A 20,499-nucleotide genomic window follows, 5' to 3' on the forward strand; every position below is an offset into this window, starting at 1 on the left:
TAACCTGGAAATTCCTGCTAGGTATGGCCCCTTTTCATCAGAGAGAGAGAAAAGTTGTACAGCAGCTGTTAAAAGACAGTGTCTGGGATTCAGAAAAGCTTACCGTGATGCAAAAGCTTTACCGCCTTAGTTTTTTTGCATAATGTAAGCTTGAACAGTTCAGAGACTGCATTCTCATCACTGTTGGCACTGCCAACAGCTGTAGTGCAGCGACTGAACTAGATGTTGCATCTGCATATAGACTCAACAGTCTGGAGGAGTGGCTAATGCAAATTAGCCATGTGCTGTTCCCCAGAAACGAGACTGGCCATGGATTAACATCTTTTTCACTAAAGGAAAAAGTCAATGCCTTCTTTTGATGATGGTTACCTATTAACGCCCATGGAACTGTCTGCAGCTTCTATGTAGTTCTTTATGTGAGTGTGCGTGTGTGTGTGTGTGTGTGTGTGTGTCTGTGTCTGTATCTCTATATGTGCTGGGAACTAAAACATATACATTTGTAAAATGAGGTCTAAAAAGAGCTTATTAGACATGGTAATACATAGACAATAGAAATGGGTATGTTATAAGGAATTCACAGATGGTATTCATGTTCCAATCAATGCCCAACTTAGAACATTGAAGCACAGCTTAATTCCTAATGCAATACCACTAATGTAAAAAAAGAACTAATTTCCGCAGTAAGATTTTCAGAATGGGCTACTTCTACTCTCCATATGTTAAGACTTGACTGAACTGCTAAACTGTCAGCTGATTGACAGTTAATCAGCGGCATCTTTGTCTCCATGCCTGAAATGGAAGACGTTTGTTTCCAGTGGTTCGAAAGTTTTCTAAATGATGCAAGTGTTGCATATTAAAAATGGCCTTATATGAAAGACTTGGGGAGGTCTGGAAAGCCCTGAACTGTGAGTACGAAGCTTTTCATCAAAAAGGAAAGAAAAAATGCTTTTACTTCAGGTCTGCTTAAATATTTTTGTCGCACTTATAAAGATCTGTGTAGAGATACTTCTTTGTATTTTTCTGCTTTTTTCCATGTATTAGGCAAAACTGTTATCTCCATTTGCTTTTTTTAGTTTGTTTTGGGACTTTAGTCTTGTAGCTTAATTTGTACTTGTGGAAGGATTGTGTTTCTGCATTATACTGCATTTTTATTTCCACAAGTAGAATTACTTGTAAAAGCTAGCTGTTTGTATTTTTAAACCCTGTTGGGCCTTATTCTTGTAGTTTCAGTCACATTTGTGACAGAATTGTAAATTGCTTCCAGATTTGAGCCTCATTTAGTCACTTATTACTGTATTTTTCCATAAACAATGTTACTGGCAAATTTCTGCATAGTTTAATGCCTTAAACTCTAGCAAAATTGCAGTAGTGAGAGTACCGTTTTTGCTGCTCTAGGATTTGTATTTCAGTGGTTTTACAGTTATTGATATTCCGGTTTTGCTCCTATAGTTTTGCCTTCCAGTGTCTTTCTATTCCCCTAGTCTTTGTGTCTGTCCCAAACCCCAACTAATGTTTTTTCAAGAGCTGCAGTATTGGCTTTATTTCATTGGACGCCTCTCTAGCTAGTCTGCCTTTTCCTTGATTTTTTTCTTAACCCTTCTAGCCTTTTCTGTTGTGATTTTATAAGGTTGTGTCTCTGGCCTCTGCCCCTTATGATAAGCTGACTTTCTAAGTCCCTCCCTCCCATTTTTCATTGATATTGTCTGTTGTGTAAGCTATTAAGTATTTTACCCACTCATTGTTTTCCATAGATGCATCATACTGAGTGCCCACCCAGCAAACCAGCATTGCTCTTGAGTGACTCCCCCTTTGCTACATAGTGTCTCCTGCTCATTTTCCCAGAGCTCAGCAACGCTTGGCATTCTACCCTACATTCCGGACGTGCTTTACTTGTGTCCAGTGCCACCCAGGCAAAGGTAAGCACTTTTGATTGCTAAACTGCACTTGCTTAACTTATATGAGTGATCACTACTACTTCCTGCTTTTATTTGTGCATTTCATTGCATTTTTGTAAAAAATACTCTTTCTCTCACTGTTACCGCTGTATGACTGTCTTGAAATCACCCTCAGCAAGCAATTTCCAGCTAGTTGTTTAACTGGTTTGTGGTAGCATTGCATCTGTGAGTCTCTTCATATAGGTTTATAGGTGTGTACCAAGCTAATGGTCCTGGAACCTTTACAAGCCTAGCCCATAGAAGTGCCCTGGCATCATGCTGCCCAACTTTAGTTCCCAGTGCCTCTATCAAGTAGAGCCACTGGAGTGATCCCCGGGGTGAACTTTCTATTTCCCATCCACTCATCAAGATTTCTCTTGAAGAGGGCCAGTGAGGTGCTCTACTTGACATGTATGGGACGTCTGTTCCATAGCATGGGCAGTCTCTGGGTTATGAACCTGCCCCTCCAGCATGTTCTGTTGATTGTGGTAATGAGGTTGAGGTCTCTGGAGTGTGTGGTGTGGAGGGATTGGGATTTCTTTAGATGTAGCATTTCAAACAGAGCTGGATCAGACATGGCTTTGTAAGTCAAGCAGAGATCACCTCTTAGTAAACAATATGGGACAGAGACTGTCTTTTTACATCAGGAGGAATAGGTTTATTTATCTTGTGGCAGGAGGTGTTTGCTTGGTCTGTTTGAGTTGGGAAACACACAAAAGAGCTCATAGTGCAGTTGTTTAATTGGACAGAGAACTCATTGGTTCCTGTTTTTTTGGCACATTTGTGTGGAGCTGCCGAATGTGCACTGGCGGTTAGTAGTGCTCTGTATGGAAAACACCTACAAGTCTAATTTCCCCTATAGAATGTTCCATAAAACTGTACCATCTAAAGCTGTAAATATAGAGCAAATACCTTGTGAGCCAACAAAACTTAGAGCAGCTAGCTGGGTGTCGAGTGGCAATATCTACAGATTTAGCAGAATTCAGTATTATGTAAATATTAAAGTTAGTAGAATTTAGTACTGTGTAGCTTAATCTGCCCCCATAAAGCACCCTTATTAATCTACACAAACAAAGCACCCTTAATAAGCTCCTAATCCCAATGCTCTACCCCCTTGTAGCTCACAAATGAAAGGGCTGAACAACATAGATATGCAATTTCTTAATTTCTCTGTAGCCAGTTGTCTCATGTTCATTGACAACCACTTAATCCTTATAGAAGCAGACACAGTATGCAAGAGGTGTACTTACACAATGACAATGGAGGCTAAACTCTTGCATACAAGAAAACAACAGGTTGTCAAAACCTAAAACACAACACCACACCCACCTCATATAGAACACGACACACATAGACTAATGTATGCGGCACTTAAAAGCCATCTTCATAAGCAACAAAGATCACCTAGACTGTCTGACTGATTTTAAGAATTGGCTGTCTTTTTGGTGTCATTCTAAGGTGATCCAGTATTTGTTATCTTGGGGACATGGCTAAAAGACCATGTTGCTTTGCCAAGGATGGTCTGAACCTGTCCCCTGTAGGCTTTCAAATACTGGCTAGAACTTTATCCACCCCATAGTGCCTTTTTTTAGGCAATGCCAAACTTGACAAACCTACTGATATAGCAAAATCAACTCAACTGAACCTCAAGGTGTTCTTGGTCAATATAAGTACCTAAATAAAGCAGTCCACTCCCTCACTCCCTCACAGCCTTCCTGACACTTGAAAATACAGATATCTGCTCAGTTACTGAGACATGGTTTAAAGAGGCAGAGAGTACCCAGGCAGTACAAGGTTTCAATGCCTTCCACATTTTAGACCAGTAGCTGCACAGACAAGTGCTAAAGGTGGAGGTTTCTTAATATACATCATACCTTTATGGTGGTCTTACAGGATGACTCGCTGGAGTTCCTCCATGTGCTGATTACCATATCCTGGCCAGCTATAGGTTACTTACCATAGCCTGGCCAGCTATAGGTCACTTACCTTATCCTAGCCAGCTATAGGTCACTTACCATATCCTGGCCAACTGTAGGTCACTTACCATATCCTAGTCAGCTATAGGTCACTTACCATATCCTAGCCAGCTATAGGTCACTTACCATATCCTGGCCAGCTATAGGTCACTTACCATATCCTAACCAGCTATAGGTCACTTACCATATCCTGGCCAGCTATAGGTTACTTACCATAGCCTGGCCAGCTATAGGTCACTTACCTTATCCTAGCCAGCTATAGGTCACTTACCATATCCTGGCCAACTGTAGGTCACTTACCATATCCTAGCCAGCTATAGGTCACTTACCATATCCTAGCCAGCTATAGGTCACTCTCCATGCCCCAAGAAACTCAGAATGCATACTTTGACCTATTAGAGACACTTACCATCCAACCTAAAACCCTATTCATGGGAGACTTTTATTGCCCCTTATAGAATGGGAATACTACATGGACTCAAATCTACAGGGACAGAGATTCCTGGACTTCATAAATACAAACACCCTTGGCAAACTAGTGAATATGCCCACTACAGGCTCCAACATACTGGACCTTGTGTTTACAAATACAGGAGAATGCTGCACCCCCTCCCCATTGTCTCATCCTCCCTTGTAAGGTCTGACCATAAAGACGATTACTTTGAAATCAAAATCATCTCAGTAATTCCATTAAAACCAGTAACAGTTACAAATTATTCCAAGGCAAATTTCCTTTTATTAAGTGATGGTTTGTCAAAATTCAATGTCCCTCCAAACCCGGAGAGCACAGCAGCTTATGCTGAATTGCTGTCAGAAACTCTGTACAACCATGTCAGTGGATGCATTAAGACTGCTGCATCTAATAAAAGTAAGCCCAGGTCTAGCCCCAGGAACAAACTGCCTTTGTGGCGTCCAAATTAAACAGGATATATAACAAAAGGGAAAAAATGGCAACAATCAGGAAAGATAATTCCCATTAAGATAAAACTCTGTAATCAAATTAAATAGGCAACCAAGAGGGCTAATTAGGTCAAGCAAAGCCAATTTAAGGTTAAGATAGCCTCTTAGGTGAAAGAGAACCATAAGGCCTTCTATAACTGTGTCAGAAATCACAAGGGCAGCACACAGCCATATGCTGAACTGGTGGTTAATGATGCTGAATTCACTGAGCCTGGTGATACAGCAAACCAGTCAGTGGACAAATGAATTTACAGCATTACCCTCCTCTCCCCCCAACCATCTCTTCAAAAATACCCTCTAACATATCCCCTCCGACTGTAACAAGGGAGCAAGTACTGTCCATCTTGCTAAAGCTAAGAATACAGACTCAATGTGTCCCAATAACATTCTAGGATGCTTTCTGAACAGTCTAAAATATGACTTATCAGGACCCCTAGAGTTGTTATTTAACTATAGTCTTAAAACAGGCTTTGTGCCATGAGAATGGAGGACAGTGACAGTCATCCCCCTTCATAGGGGAGCACATTCTATAGACCCATTAGTCTGACTAGTCTTTTTTACAAAACCATGGAAGGAATTATGAAAATTATCAACAAGGACATATGAGACCTCTAGACACTGGATCCATCCCTGTTTGCCTTTGTCAAAGGAAGGTCATGCTTACTGGACCTGGTGAACTTCTTTAAAAAGTTCATTAAAGAAATGGTTGAGGGGAAAGCAGTGCATACTGCCTACCTAAATCTGGCTAAACCATCTGATACGATACTCCACTAAGGCATCATCAACAAACAAACAGAACTAGGCATAAACCCCTTTATAACATGCTGGACAGATAACTGGCTCAATGATAGGACCCAGGAGGTTGGAATCGGTGAGGCTGCCTCCACAAAGAGGCTGATGACCAGTGGAGTCCCCCAGGGTCCTGTGCTAGCCCCACTCCACCAGGTTCACAGATGATTGCAAACCGGGAGCAGTCATTGAATTCCCCCCAAGATGAGAACATCCTTCAGGAAGGTCTAACACAAACAAAAAGCTTGATGCCAAAGCCATGGCTTAAAACTCATTACCAAGAAATGCACTGTAGTACCTTTTGGGAAGTCATCTGCCCTGGGAAACTGTGTCATCAATAAAATACTTCTGAAAGTTGATTGACTAGTCAGGGACCCAGGAACTCATGTAGATAGTAACCTAGCATATGACCAACATATGTCCAAGGTAGTAAGAAAATCCTTCTATGTTGCTTAACTTATATGTAAGGGCATGGCATCTAGGTCCAGAGAGGTCATTGTACTACTGTATTCGGCCCTCATCAGACCCATTGTAGAGCATAATGCCCCTTCAGTACGGACCTGACCAGATATGTGCAACAAATGGAACACCTACAGTGGGCTATGATACAACAAGTAGGAGGGCTGTTGCAGTGGCACTGAAGACCAGGGTGTGGGCCCAGGTGGAGCCACCACAGGTGCAGATTTTGGTGGTAGAAATATTCACATGAGAACTTTGAAGGCCAAAGTGGAGAAGGGTTCTATGTTACCAACAGTTGGACATGAGTCAGTTGGTCCTGACAGATAGGTGAGTGCCAGTCCAAAGGGACAGGCGATGGCCTCTGTCAACCTTAGCCATTTGAAAGGGTGGCAGCATCTAGTGCAGTGATACAGATGATCCAGGAGTAGCTGGTGTGGGACCCTGGGAGAGTTCTCTTTTTTTTGTAAAGGATTGGGCACCCTGGGATGGGTTCACCCTGAGAGAGGAGCCCATGCCCCTGGAAAGTATCCTGGTTCTCGCAGTGTCAGGTGAACTATCACTGGCCCAAATCCAGGTGAGCGGGGGTAAGTCTCATGCTGGGCTGTACCCATATACACAGCAGGTCTCCAAGGTGAGCATCTCTGACATGTTAGAACAATGTAGGTAAGGGAAGCTGGCAACCAGATCTGTAACTTTGAAATAAGGACTGTCTCTAAGGCCTACGTTGGTCAGTTTTAGGCATGAAGCAGGGCTGGACACTTGCCATAACTGGATTAGGTGAAGCCCCTCACTGTGGGGGTATGTGGGGATGGCAGAAGCAACTTTGGACACATGCTGGGCCCTTCCTGTGGATCACCCTGGCTATTTAGGGTACTGGTCCTGACTAGCATCCTGCATATTCCGGTAACTAGCAGCTGACTTACAACTTGTGTGGACCAGGTGAATCGGACTGTTTAATTAAAACAAAGCAGTGCAAAGGCCTGAGACAGGGATTGACATGATGTGATCTCTACACCTACTCTGAATGTCAAATGAAGCACAGGTAAATGACCAGAGTAACTATGACTCTCTTAAGGTAGTCAAATGCCTCGCCATCTAATTAGTGACACATATGAATGGATGAGTGAAATTCCCTTTCACTACCTACTGTGTAGTGAAATCGTAAACAAGGGAATGGACTTGGTGGAATCAGCAGGGAAAGAAGACCTTGTTGAGCTCTGGGGACAGTGTCAGGTGGGGAGTTTGAGTGGGGTGGTACACCTGTCAAAAAGTAATGCAAATGCCCTAAGGTGAGCTCAGGGAGGACAGAAACCTCCCATGGAGAAGAAGAGCAAAAGCTCGCTTGATCTTGATTTCCAGTATGAGTAGAGTCTGTGAAAGCAGGCCTCACGATCACGCTGGATTTTTAATTGTAAGCAGGAGGTGTCAGAAAAGTTACCACAGGGATAATTGTCTTGTGGTGGTCAAGCGTTCATAGTGATGTTGGTTTTTGATCCTTCGATGTTGGATTTTCCTATCATTGTGAAGCAGAATTCACCAAGCGTTGGATTGTTCACCCACTAATAGAGAGCATGAGCTGGGTTAAGACCATTGTGAGGCAGGTTAGTTTTCCCCCTACTGATATGTTGTTGTGATAGTAATCCTGCTCAGTACAAGAGGAACCACAGGTTCAGACATTTGGTGTATGTGCTTGGCTGAGGAGCCAATGGTGCGAAGCTACCATCTGTGGGATTATGACTGAAGACCTGTAAGTTAGAATCCCACCTAAACATAATGACACCGCAGTGCCACAGATCTCTGGTTGGCCAGGGCTAGCCAACTGCAAGGTTGCTGAGGAGTGTTGCTTGTCACTGGGTCTGAGCATGAATGGAAGGGGGATGCCTCTCTCCAGCAATGCACTGCACATTCAAGGGGAAGCAGGTGCTATGTCACTGCTGAAGTTCCAACCACACTACTTCACAGAATGATAAATTCAGCATATCATTCTTATTAAGTAGTGACACAGTATACATCTGGCCATCAGTAAATCGGCAGGTTGTTGTGCACTGATGTGATGAAACCAATTGTAGTATGCAAAAACTATGTACCAGTCATATTAAATACCAGCACAGCATAAGCACAAACTTTAGTAAATGTGTAGCGGTCATATGCAGAAACTATGTACCAGTCGTATTAAATACCAGAGCAGAGTAAGCACAAACTTTAGTAAATGTGTAGCGGTCATATGCAAAAACTATGCACCAGTCGTATTAAATACCAGCGCAGCATAAGCAAAACTTTAGTAAATGTGTAGTGGTCATATGTAAAAACTATGTACCAGTCGTATTAAATACCAGTGCAGAGTAAGCACAAACTTTAGTAAATGTGTAGTGGTTATATACAAAAACTATGTACCAGTCGTATTAAATACCAGTGCAGCATAAGCACATTTTAGTAAATGTGTATCGGTCATATACAAAAACTATGTACCAGTTGTATTAAATACCAGCTCAGAGTAAGCACAAACTTTAGTAAATGTGTAGCGGTCATATACAAAAACTATGTACCAGTCATATGAAATACCAGTGCAGCGTAAGCACAAACTTTTATAAATGTGTAACAGTCATATGCAAAAACTATGTGCCAGTCATATTAAATACCAGCGCAGAGTAAGCACAAACTTTAGTAAATGTGTAGCGGTCATATACAAAAACTATGTACCAGTCGTATTAAATACCAGTGCAGAGTAAACACAAACTTTAGTAAATGTGTAGTGGTCATATGCAAAAACTATGTACCAGTCGTATTAAATACCAGCGCAGCATAAGCAAAACTTTAGTAAATGTGTAGCGGTCATATGCAAAAACTATGTACCAGTCGTATTAAATACCAGTGCAGAGTAAGCACAAACTTTAGTAAATGTGTAGCAGTCATATACAAAAACCATGTACTGTCGTATTAAATGCCAGTGCAACATAAGCACATTTTAGTAAATGAGTAGTGGTCATATGCAAAAACTATGTACCAGTTGTATTAAATACCAGCGCAGAGTAAGCACAAACTTTAGTAAATGTGTAACGGTCATATGCAAAAACTATGTACCAGTCGTATTAAATACCAGTGCAGCATAAGCAAAACTTTAGTAAATGTGTAGCGGTCATATGCAAAAACTATGTACCAGTCGTATTAAATACCAGTGCAGAGTAAGCACAAACTTTAGTAAATGTGTAGCGGTCATATGCAAAAACTATGTACCAGTCGTATGAAATACCAGTGCAGCGTAAGCACAAACGTTCATAAATGTGTAGCAGTCATATGCAAAAACTATGTACCAGTCATATTAAATACCAGCGCAGAGTAAGCACAAACTTTAGTAAATGTGTAGCGGTCATATACAAAAACTATGTACTAGTCGTATTAAATACCAGTGCAGCATAAGCACAAACTTTAGTAAATGTGTAGCGGTCATATACAAAAACTATGTACTAGTCGTATTAAATACCAGCGCAGCATAAGCACAAACTTTAGTAAATGTGTAGTGGTCATATGCAAAAACTATGTACCAGTCGTATTAAATACCAGCGCAGAGTAATCACAAACTTTAGTAAATGTGTAGCGGTCATATGCAAAAACTATGTACCAGCCGTATTAAATACCAGTGCAGCATAAGCACATTTAAGTAAATGAGTAATGGTCATATGCAAAAACTATGTACCAGTCATATTAAATACCAGCGCAGAGTAAGCACAAACTTTAGTAAATGTGTAGCGGTCATATACAAAAACTATGTACTAGTCGTATTAAATACCAGTGCAGCATAAGCACAAACTTTAGTAAATGTGTAGCGGTCATATACAAAAACTATGTACTAGTCGTATTAAATACCAGCGCAGCATAAGCACAAACTTTAGTAAATGTGTAGTGGTCATATGCAAAAACTATGTACCAGTCATATTAAATACCAGCGCAGAGTAAGCACAAACTTTAGTAAATGTGTAGCGGTCATATACAAAAACTATGTACTAGTCGTATTAAATACCAGTGCAGCATAAGCACAAACTTTAGTAAATGTGTAGCGGTCATATACAAAAACTATGTACTAGTCGTATTAAATACCAGCGCAGCATAAGCACAAACTTTAGTAAATGTGTAGTGGTCATATGCAAAAACTATGTACCAGTCGTATTAAATACCAGCGCAGAGTAATCACAAACTTTAGTAAATGTGTAGCGGTCATATGCAAAAACTATGTACCAGCCGTATTAAATACCAGTGCAGCATAAGCACATTTAAGTAAATGAGTAATGGTCATATGCAAAAACTATGTACCAGTTGTATTAAATACCAGTGCAGCATAAGCACAAACTTTAGTAAATGTGTAGCGGTCATATACAAAAACCATGTAACAGTCATATTAAATACCAGCGCAGAGTAGGCACAAACTTTAGTAAATGTGTAGCGGTCATATGCAAAAACTATGTACCAGTCGTATTAAATACCAGCGCAGAGTAATCACAAACTTTAGTAAATGTGTAGCAGTCATATGCAAAAACTATGTACCAGCCGTATTAAATACCAGTGCAGCATAAGCACATTTAAGTAAATGAGTAATGGTCATATGCAAAAACTATGTACCAGTTGTATTAAATACCAGCTCAGAGTAAGCACAAACTTTAGTAAATGTGTAGCGGTCATATACAAAAACCATGTAACAGTCATATTAAATACCAGCGCAGAGTAGGCACAAACTTTAGTAAATGTGTAGCGGTCATATACAAAAACCATGTAACAGTCATATTAAATACCAGCGCAGAGTAGGCACAAACTTTAGTAAATGTGTAGCGGTCATATACAAAAACTATGTACCAGCCGTATTAAATACCAGTGCAACATAAGCACATTTAAGTAAATGAGTAGTGGTCATATGCAAAAACTATGTACCAGTCGTATTAAATACCAGTGCAGAGTAAGCACAAACTTTAGTAAATGTGTAGTGGTCATATGCAAAAACGATGTACCAGTCGTATTAAATACCAGCGCAGAGTAAGCACAAACTTTAGTAAATGTGTAGTGGTCATATACAAAAACTATGTACCAGTCGTATGAAATACCAGTGCAGCATAAGCACAAACTTTACTAAATGTGTAGCAGTCATATGCAAAAATTATGTACCAGTCATATTAAATACCAGAGCAGAGTAAGCACAAACTTTAGTAAATGTGTAGCGGTCATATACAAAAACCACGTACCAGTCATATTAAATACCACCGCAGAGTAAGCACAAACTTTAGTAAATGTGTAGTGGTCATATGCAAAAACTATGTACCAGTCGTATTAAATACCAGCGCAGAGTAAGCACAAACTTTAGTAAATGTGTAGCGGTCATATGCAAAAACTATGTACCAGTCGTATTAAATACCAGCGCAGACTAAGCACAAACTTTAGTAAATGTGTATCGGTCATATACAAAAACTATGTACCAGTCATATTAAATACCAGTGCAGCATAAGCACATTTTAGTAAATGTGTATCGGTCATATACAAAAACTATGTACCAGTCGTATTAAATATCAGTGCAGCATAAGCACATTTTAGTAATTGTGTATCGGTCATATACAAAAACTATGTACCAGTCATATTAAATACCAGTGCAGCATAAGCACAAACTTTAGTAAATGTGTAGCGGTCATATGCAAAAACTATGTACCAGTTGTATTAAATACCAGCGCAGAGTAAGCACAAACTTTAGTAAATGTGTAGCGGTCATATGCAAAAACTATGTACCAGTTGTATTAAATACCAGCGCAGAGTAAGCACAAACTTTAGTAAATGTGTAGCGGTCATATGCAAAAACTATGTACCAGTCGTATTAAATATCAGTGCAGCATAAGCACATTTTAGTAATTGTGTATCGGTCATATACAAAGATTATGTACCAGTCATATTAAATACCAGTGCAGCATAAGCACAAACTTTAGTAAATGTGTAGCGGTCATATGCAAAAACTATGTACCAGTTGTATTAAATACCAGCGCAGAGTAAGCACAAACTTTAGTAAATGTGTAGCGGTCATATGCAAAAACTATGTACCAGTCGTATTAAATACCAGTGCAGCATAAGCACAAACTGTAGTAAATGTGTAGCGGTCATATGCAAAAACTATGTACCAGTCATATTAAATATCAGTGCAGCATAAGCACATTTTAGTAATTGTGTATCGGTCATATACAAAGATTATGTACCAGTCATATTAAATACCAGTGCAGCATAAGCACAAACTTTAGTAAATGTGTAGCGGTCATATGCAAAAACTATGTACCAGTTGTATTAAATACCAGCGCAGAGTAAGCACAAACTTTAGTAAATGTGTAGCGGTCATATGCAAAAACTATGTACCAGTCGTATTAAATACCAGTGCAGCATAAGCACAAACTGTAGTAAATGTGTAGCGGTCATATGCAAAAACTATGTACCAGTCGTATTAAATACCAGCGCAGGGTAAGCACAAACTTTAGTAAATGTGTAGCGGTCATATACAAAAACTATGCACCAGTCATATTAAATACCAGCGCAGCATAAGCACAAACTTTAGTAAATGTGTAGTGGTTATATGCAAAAACTATGTACCAGTCATATTAAATACCAGTGCAGCATAAGCACATTTTAGTAAATGTGTAGCGGTCATATACAAAAACTATGTACCAGTCATATTAAATACCAGCGCAGAGTAAGCACATACTTTAGTAAATGTGTAGCGGCCAGATGCAAAAACTATGTACCAGTCATATGAAATACCAGTGCAGTGTAAGCACAAACTTTCGTAAATGTGTAGCAGTTATATGCAAAAACTATGTACCAGTCATATTAAATACCAGCGCAGAGTAAGCACAAACTTTAGTAGATGTGTAGCGGTCATATACAAAAACTATGTACCAGTCGTATTAAATGCCAGTGCAGCATAAGCACATTTTAGTAAATGTGTAGCGGTCATATACAAAAACTATGTATCAGTCGTATTAAATACCAGTGCAGAGTAAACACAAACTTTATTAAATGTGTAGTGGTCATATGCAAAAATTATGTACCAGTCGTATTAAATACCAGCGCAGAGTAGGCACAAGCTTTAGTAAATGTGTAGCGGTCATATACAAAAATTATGTACCAGTCGTATTAAATACCAGTGCAGAGTAAGCACAAACTTTAGTAAATGTGTAGTGGTCATATGCAAAAACTATGTACCAGTCATATTAAATACCAGCGCAGCATAAGCAAAACTTTAGTAAATGTGTTGCGGTCATATACAAAAACAATGAACCAGTCATAGGTTCATAGGTGTGTACTAGACTAATGGCCTGGAGCCTTTACAAGCCTAGCCTATAGGATTACCCTGGCATCGTGCCACCCGATCTTAGTTCCCAGTGCCTCTATTGAGTAGAACCACTGGAGTGATCCCCGGGGTGGATTTTCTATTTCCCATCCACTCATCAAGATTTCTTTTGAAGAGGGCCAGTGAGGTGCTCTGTTTTACATGTATGGGAAGTCTATTCCATAGCATGGGCAGTCTCTGGGTTATGAACCTGTCCCTCCAGTACGTTCTGTTAATTGTGGTAATGAGGTTGACGTCTCTGGAGCATGTGGTGCGGAGGGATTGGGATTTCTTTAGATGCAGAATTTCTAACAGAGCTGGGTCAAACATGGCTTTGTAAGTCAAGCAGAAATCTCCTCTAAGTAGGCGATATGAGACAGAGAATTGTTGGAGTTTTTTGAGTCTATCCATATAGGACAAGTGTTTAAAGCCTAGGATCCTCTTTGTGAGGTTCTTTTGCAGCCTCTCCAGTTGTTGCAGGTGTCTAGTGAGGTACATACCAAATGGGGCATTGTACTCAGTGATTGACCTAATGAGGGAAGAGTAAAGGGAGATAATGACCTCTTTCTTCCTGGATGCAAAATCCTCAGTAATTAGATATGCCACATAAAAGGACTTTCTGACCACAGTGGCAATGTGGTGGTCAAAAGAGAGGTTGCTGTCAACCTGTGTTCCCAGATCTCTTGTAACACCTTCTGTGTTCAGTGGACTACCATCGATGTGGTAATTCATGGGAACTGGGATTTTCCCAAGGGGATGACGACACATTTTTTGGCATTGAGCTTAAGGCCATGGTTCTGACACCAGTCACTGGGCTCAGTGAGGACTTTCAGTAGAATGTCAACATCCCCTGGGGAGTTAATAATGGCTCCCAACTTGCAATCATCTGCGAAGTTTGTCAGCCAGAGTTCCTTCGTGTTGGCCTGGACTTCTGAGAAGTAGATACCAAACAGGAGAGGACCCAGGACCAATTCCTGTGGGACTCCACTTGTGACTGGTCAGCAGTCTGACTTGGAGTCAGCTACTTTCACACTGTGGGTTCTATCTGTGAGCCAGTTTGCACCCCACCTAGTGATATAGGGGTTGATGCCTAGCTTAGTGAGTTTTTCTATGATTCCTGAGTGAGGAATGGTATCAAAGGCCTTGGCCAGATCAAGGTAGGCTGTATGAACCACCTTGCCTTCATCCACAGCTTCGGTGACTGACTCAAAGAAGTTGACCAGGTTCAGCAGGCATGATCTACAAAACCAAACTGTGTGGGATCCAGAGTTTGGAGATTCCCTATATCCTTGTTTATTAGGTCCATGATGATACATTCCATAGCTTTGCATATCAGACTCATCAGGCTAATGGAGCAATAGTTCTCAGGGTCTGTAGTCGCTCCTCCATTGTGGAGAGGGATGACTGTATCAGTGTGCCATTCAGTAGGGACAAAGCCTGAGGTGAGGCTGTCTCTGAACAGGGCACACAGGTGAGGTGCCAGTTCACTCTGTAGTTCATGTAGAACATAGCCAGGGATATTGTCAGGTCCCATAGAAGCTAGATTCTTGGCCTTGGACAATGCAGCTTTAACCTGTGCTGCAGTAATGGTGGGTGCCTGGCAGTATGCTGGTATTGTGATTTGTCCTTGGGGGGGGGGGGGGGGGGGGTAAAGTTGGCAATATCTGTTGGCTTGCTATAGGAGGTACCATTGTGGAGTAGCTCAGAGCAAATCTGGGTATTGCCATGGAGATTCTTTACATAACTATATAAGGCCCTGTGGTTGTCTTTACTATCTGCTGCAAGCTAGCTTTAGAGGATTTGATGAGGGATCTCAACTTTTTGTTGAGGTTGATAAGGGAATTTGTCCAGTCTTGGGACTTCACCTTATTTCACATCAGTTTCCTCCTTCTGTTGAGGAGTTTGTTTATGGCAGGGGACCACCAGATTGGCTTCCTTTTTTTGGAGGAGAGCATCCTGGTTCAATTGGGTATGCCAAGATCCATGCATTTGTGTACATGTTCGTGCAGTGCATTCATGTATGGTTTGGTGGTCATGCAACTATTCTCCATTTGCATGGGTGCTGTGAAGTTTGCCACCTCTGTTTTTAGGAGCCCAAAGTTAGCTTTGGAGAAGTTTTTCATGATAGTTACCTTTGCAGGGGGTGGGAGGTATGTAGATTTCCAAGGTGATTAGTTTGTGGTCAGATCTAACCAGGGAGGAGCTGACTATCGGTGTAGAGCAACAGTCGACCATATTAGTAATGATCAGGTCAAGGATGTGGCTACCTCTAGTGTTGGTAAGAACAAAATATCAGTGCAGCGTAAGCACAAACTTTAGTAAATGTCTAGTGGTCATATAGAAAAACTATGTACCAGTCATATTAAATACCAGCGCAGCATAAACAGAAATGTTAGTAAATGGGTAGTGGTCATATACAAAAACTATGTACCAGTCATATTAAATACCAGCACAGCGTAAGCAGAAACTTTAATAAATGTGTAGTGGTCATATACAAAAAGGTTCCCTATTAAGTAAGCGAATGCTTAATATAGCGAAAGCTGTTTAATCAATAGCTAACTGTCGACACGGCACAATCCCGAAGACACAGAACAGCGACTTTTTTCCCAGGGAAAAAAATCACTGGGCCGTTTTTGGGACTTTGACATTTCCTCCACTGTGGTGCGATCTCGGAGTTGGTATATTTAAGTAGGGGGAGTGTGGGGGGCACCCCTCCCCCACTTTATTTTGTGTTTAGGTTTTTTTTTTTTTTTTTTTTTTTGTGGACCAGTGATTTTTTTCCCTGGGAAAAAAAAAATCACTGTTCCGTTTGTTCAGAATTTTGTGTTGTTTTTTTGGGTCGATTATACAGTGCTCGCTATGTTAAGCATTCACTGTTATAATATAGACCATACAAAAACTATGTACCAGTCATATTAAATACCAGTGCAGCATAAACACAAACTTCAGTAAATGTGTAGCGGTCATATTTATCACCAGCATAGGATATACATATAAAGTTAGTAAATATGTGACAAACATTTTAAATTCTAGCACAGCATACAAATAGATGTTAGCAAATGTGTAGGAATAATATTAAATACTAACATAGTAAGCTCATACAAACATTAGTAAATGTGTAGCAGTCATATTAAATACCAGAATAACTTACACATGTAAATGTTAACAAATATGTAGGCATAGCCTTCATAATAAATAACAACATAGCACACTCACAAACAGTAGTAAATATGCAGCAGTCATATTACATGTTAATATAGTATACACACACATATATGTCAGTAAGTGTGCAGCAATCAGATTAAATACTAGTGTAGTATAGACACACACATGTATATGTCCGTTAGTGTGTAGCAATCAGATAAAATACTAGAGTAGTATATACAGACACACACACACACACACACACACACACACACACACACACACACACACACACACACACACACACACACACACACACACACAAAATGTCAGTAAATGTGTAGCAATCATAATACCTACCAGCACACTATACAAACACACACCCACGCACTCAGTCATATATCAGTAAGTGTGTAGCATAAATGCACAAATGTTAGTAAAAGTATCAGCTGAGTAATGACTGCCCCCACCCTAACAAGCCTGGTGGGATACAATATAGCATATGTAATGCTAATGCCAGGGCTGGCCTTAGGTGAAATGAAGCCCTGTGAGAAGGATTGGTAACCCCCACTGCACACCACGTCACCCCACACCGTTCCCAGTGCCCCCCTTCCTTTCTCTCATTTTCTGTTCCTTACGCCATCCAAATGGATTACTTTTCCTTGTTTTTTCACACTTGGCTTACCTCTCCTCCATCCTTTCAATGCAGCATAAATGGCCAAGACTGCACTGTAATAACTATGGATGAAAGCATTAAGCTGGGCTCTGTCCCCATAAGCCATGGAGTTCCACATGTGATGGGGTACACTTTACAGCTTTTTCTAGAGTCCTATTTGTTTTCCTTCAGGGAAGAAATCAGTTGCATCCATGGCTTGATATTGAAAGCTGACAAAGCAGTAGATCCAAATAAACTAAGAAAGCAATTGCTTGCAAGGACACATAAATCCTATCTGGGAAAAAGTGCCTGCCTCCCAACCCCTCCCAAAAAAGATTTTTACATTCTGTGTGCCTCTCTGTTGTTAGACTGCATAAAAGTGAAAGAGTAAGTGACTACAGTCATATATTTCAAGTGATTGGTACCATAAATATTAACAGCATGCCTCCTCACCCCCTGTCTCTAAGAGGCAGCCACCTTCTGTATACCCCTTTGATTTTCACTTGGATGAAAGTGAAATAAATGGCCACAGTGGTATATTGTAATTTTTGCCATCAGACATATATACACAACATGCTTTCTTACACCTGCCCCAAAATATCCACCTGTTTACACATTTGATTTTTAATTGTGCTAAAAGTAAAGCAATAATGATCACAGTAATTTATTCAAACTCATTGTTTGCTCCTAGACAACACTTTGCACTCATACAAGTCATATCAGCATTCTGTGCACACCTCTGAGGTCTGATTGTAAAACATATTAAGGAAACAATGGCTACAGTGTCCAAAGCCACCACATAAGCTATCACAGCTTTCTATGCACACCTCTGAAGTTAAGTTGTGAAGAATGTTAAAAAAATAATGATGACTCTGTCCCCAGCCCTCTCCAAGTCACAAGAGTCACAGTTTATTACTGTCATTTTGCTTTCACCACAAACTCCTACCAAACAGTCTGGTTACCACCTCCGATGTGTGATCACAAGGAAGCAGCATAAATAACGGCCACCATAATGGACTTTACTAGCTGCTACATCCCCCACTGCAATCGCTGTTACAAATATGAAATTCTTTGGTCGGCAGTGTATGGTGTTACTAGTCTGCTACCCATAATGTCTGGTTTCCTGCATGGAATAAATCTACCTGCTACAATCTTGATTGCACTGTGTAAGCTGCACTCCAAACACAGCATTGCCTTACTCCCATAGATTTTCACAGTGCTGTTAGTTATGGGGCCCTTCTTCTGCTGTGACTGCTGTTTTATTAACACTGTGGGCATCATATTAGTTATTATAATAGTTATTATTTAGTGACTTCGGTCCTCAGTGGTCTGCCAGAAAAAACATACTTTTTTTGAGGGACAGACCAAAAATAAGAAGTAAAAATCTGGACAGTTGAGAGCCGTGTGCTCCATTGTAATGTGCAGACTTGCAGTGACACTACATCAGCCCACACTCTAGCTTCTGCGATTACTTAATATTGCTGTGTAGAATTTGTAAGATTGTAAAAAAGACATGATTTGCCTCGTGCTCTCACTTCCGGTACTACTTATTTCATAACGCAGTGTACAAATCAAAAGACATAGAAAGAAAAGAATCTGTTTAAGGCTTTCTCGTAATGTTCTTGTACACTTCCTTGAAAAAAATGACGAAGCAGGAAAATTCATCGCCTGACTTCTTTTAGAGGACCCAGAAAATGCAGAACCTTAAAGCTGATTACATAAATTCAAAAGCTACAGACAAATTTCTGTACTCATCTTAAATGTACAATGTCTGTGTTCTGAAACAGAAAGCAAAGGCAGACAAGTAAAAACTGATGGAAAATTTTGAATCTGTCAGTAGGATTTTTACTAAACTCTAGTTGTACAACCATGCTGACAGTAAAGAGATTAACTTACCTGTTCCTACACTTCTACATTATGTGGCTTTGGAATCTTATTCCAGCCTATCACATTGAGGCAGAGTCTCATTCCAGCCAATGACATAGGCATGAAATGTTACTCTAGCCTATCATATTATTTCTGTGGATTTACTCTACTGTTAAAATGCCCTTTTTATGGTTACATCACTAACACAGTTATAGCAATACAGACAAGTCCTTATGTGCAGTTCAAAACAGATTTGTGCACAACTTAAGACCTATATACTCACGGTTGCATTTGCCTTGAAGATGGTATTGGTAAATCTGAAGGTGATGTTTCTGGAAGTTTGGAAGCCCAGAGTATTGGCATCAGCAAGTGTGATACTGGGTCTTTGCTTTGTGAACTGGCAAAATTAAATGTGGCAAATGTTTATAATTACAACAGAGTTGAGATGTATCATATGTTTTCAACAGCAACTATTTTCATGTAATGTGGTTCACATTTTTTATTTAGTAAGTGTAAATATTCTCTTATCTGTCTTCATGTGTTTAGAAATAAGTATAGTTAGTTTGTTTCTTCTATGTGGACAGGTGCTGTTACCAATAGAAACCCATCATGGATGTTATTATACATATGATACTAAAATAAGTTAAAAATAAAAAAGGAAGATTGTATAATTTATGACAGTTCCTTGTTATCTAGGCGATACTGCCGTCACAGTTATTCCATGCATCCACCTCTCCTGCAAGGTTTATTAAACATTTTCATTCCATTTACAAGAAGCATTAAAGAATTCTACCCCGATCAAAACTTGTCAAATACCATGCATAGGGTATATTAAAGAAGATTTATGACATAACACTGAACCACAATTGATCAAACAAAAAATGTTGATTCTCAAAACATTGATAAAACAACAACAACAATAACAAAAAGAAAACATCTTTTTTTTAGTCTACAAGCCCTTGCAGCCCCTGCTAAATACATATAACAACTCGGTGAGTGCACTATAATGTAGAAAGGACATATTCTTCAGTTCTCACTGTAGAGCGAACTTGCTCAGGAAACGCCACCACAGTTTGAACAGCTGTACTGTTTTATGTCAATGAAACAACTTTTCAATGTAAGATCTAAATCTCATTAAACAATACCACCCTGTTCACAAACATGCAGGCTATATTAAATTATTCAAACCTATCCACATATTAAAAGATTCTGCCTGTAATGTATGTTGAACAACTTCACCTCATTTTAAAGGTGTTTTAATTAACTGAAATAAGCAAAGCCAGAGTAGCCTCAAATACACTTCCTAATGCTAAACCTGAATCAAGTCTATTGACCAATCATAGTTTAGCTTTCCTTTTGATCAGTTGAAAT

At 39.9% G+C, this 20,499-nt stretch overlaps 1 protein-coding gene across 1 annotated transcript in view; it reads right to left on the minus strand.

Moving 5' to 3' along the window:
• The window catches only part of ITGAL (integrin subunit alpha L), a 1,030,513-nt gene that overhangs the window by 123,565 nt on the left and 886,449 nt on the right, over positions 1-20,499 (minus strand). The window contains exon 21 of the mRNA XM_044086682.1: positions 19,412-19,525. Coding sequence (XP_043942617.1) covers positions 19,412-19,525 — 114 coding nt within the window. The remainder of the gene's footprint in view (positions 1-19,411; positions 19,526-20,499) is intronic.

Source organism: Protopterus annectens, chromosome 10.part0, assembly GCF_019279795.1.
Source record: "Protopterus annectens isolate FY-2018-M chromosome 10.part0, PAN1.0, whole genome shotgun sequence".
Taxonomy (NCBI): Eukaryota; Metazoa; Chordata; order Ceratodontiformes; family Protopteridae; genus Protopterus; species Protopterus annectens.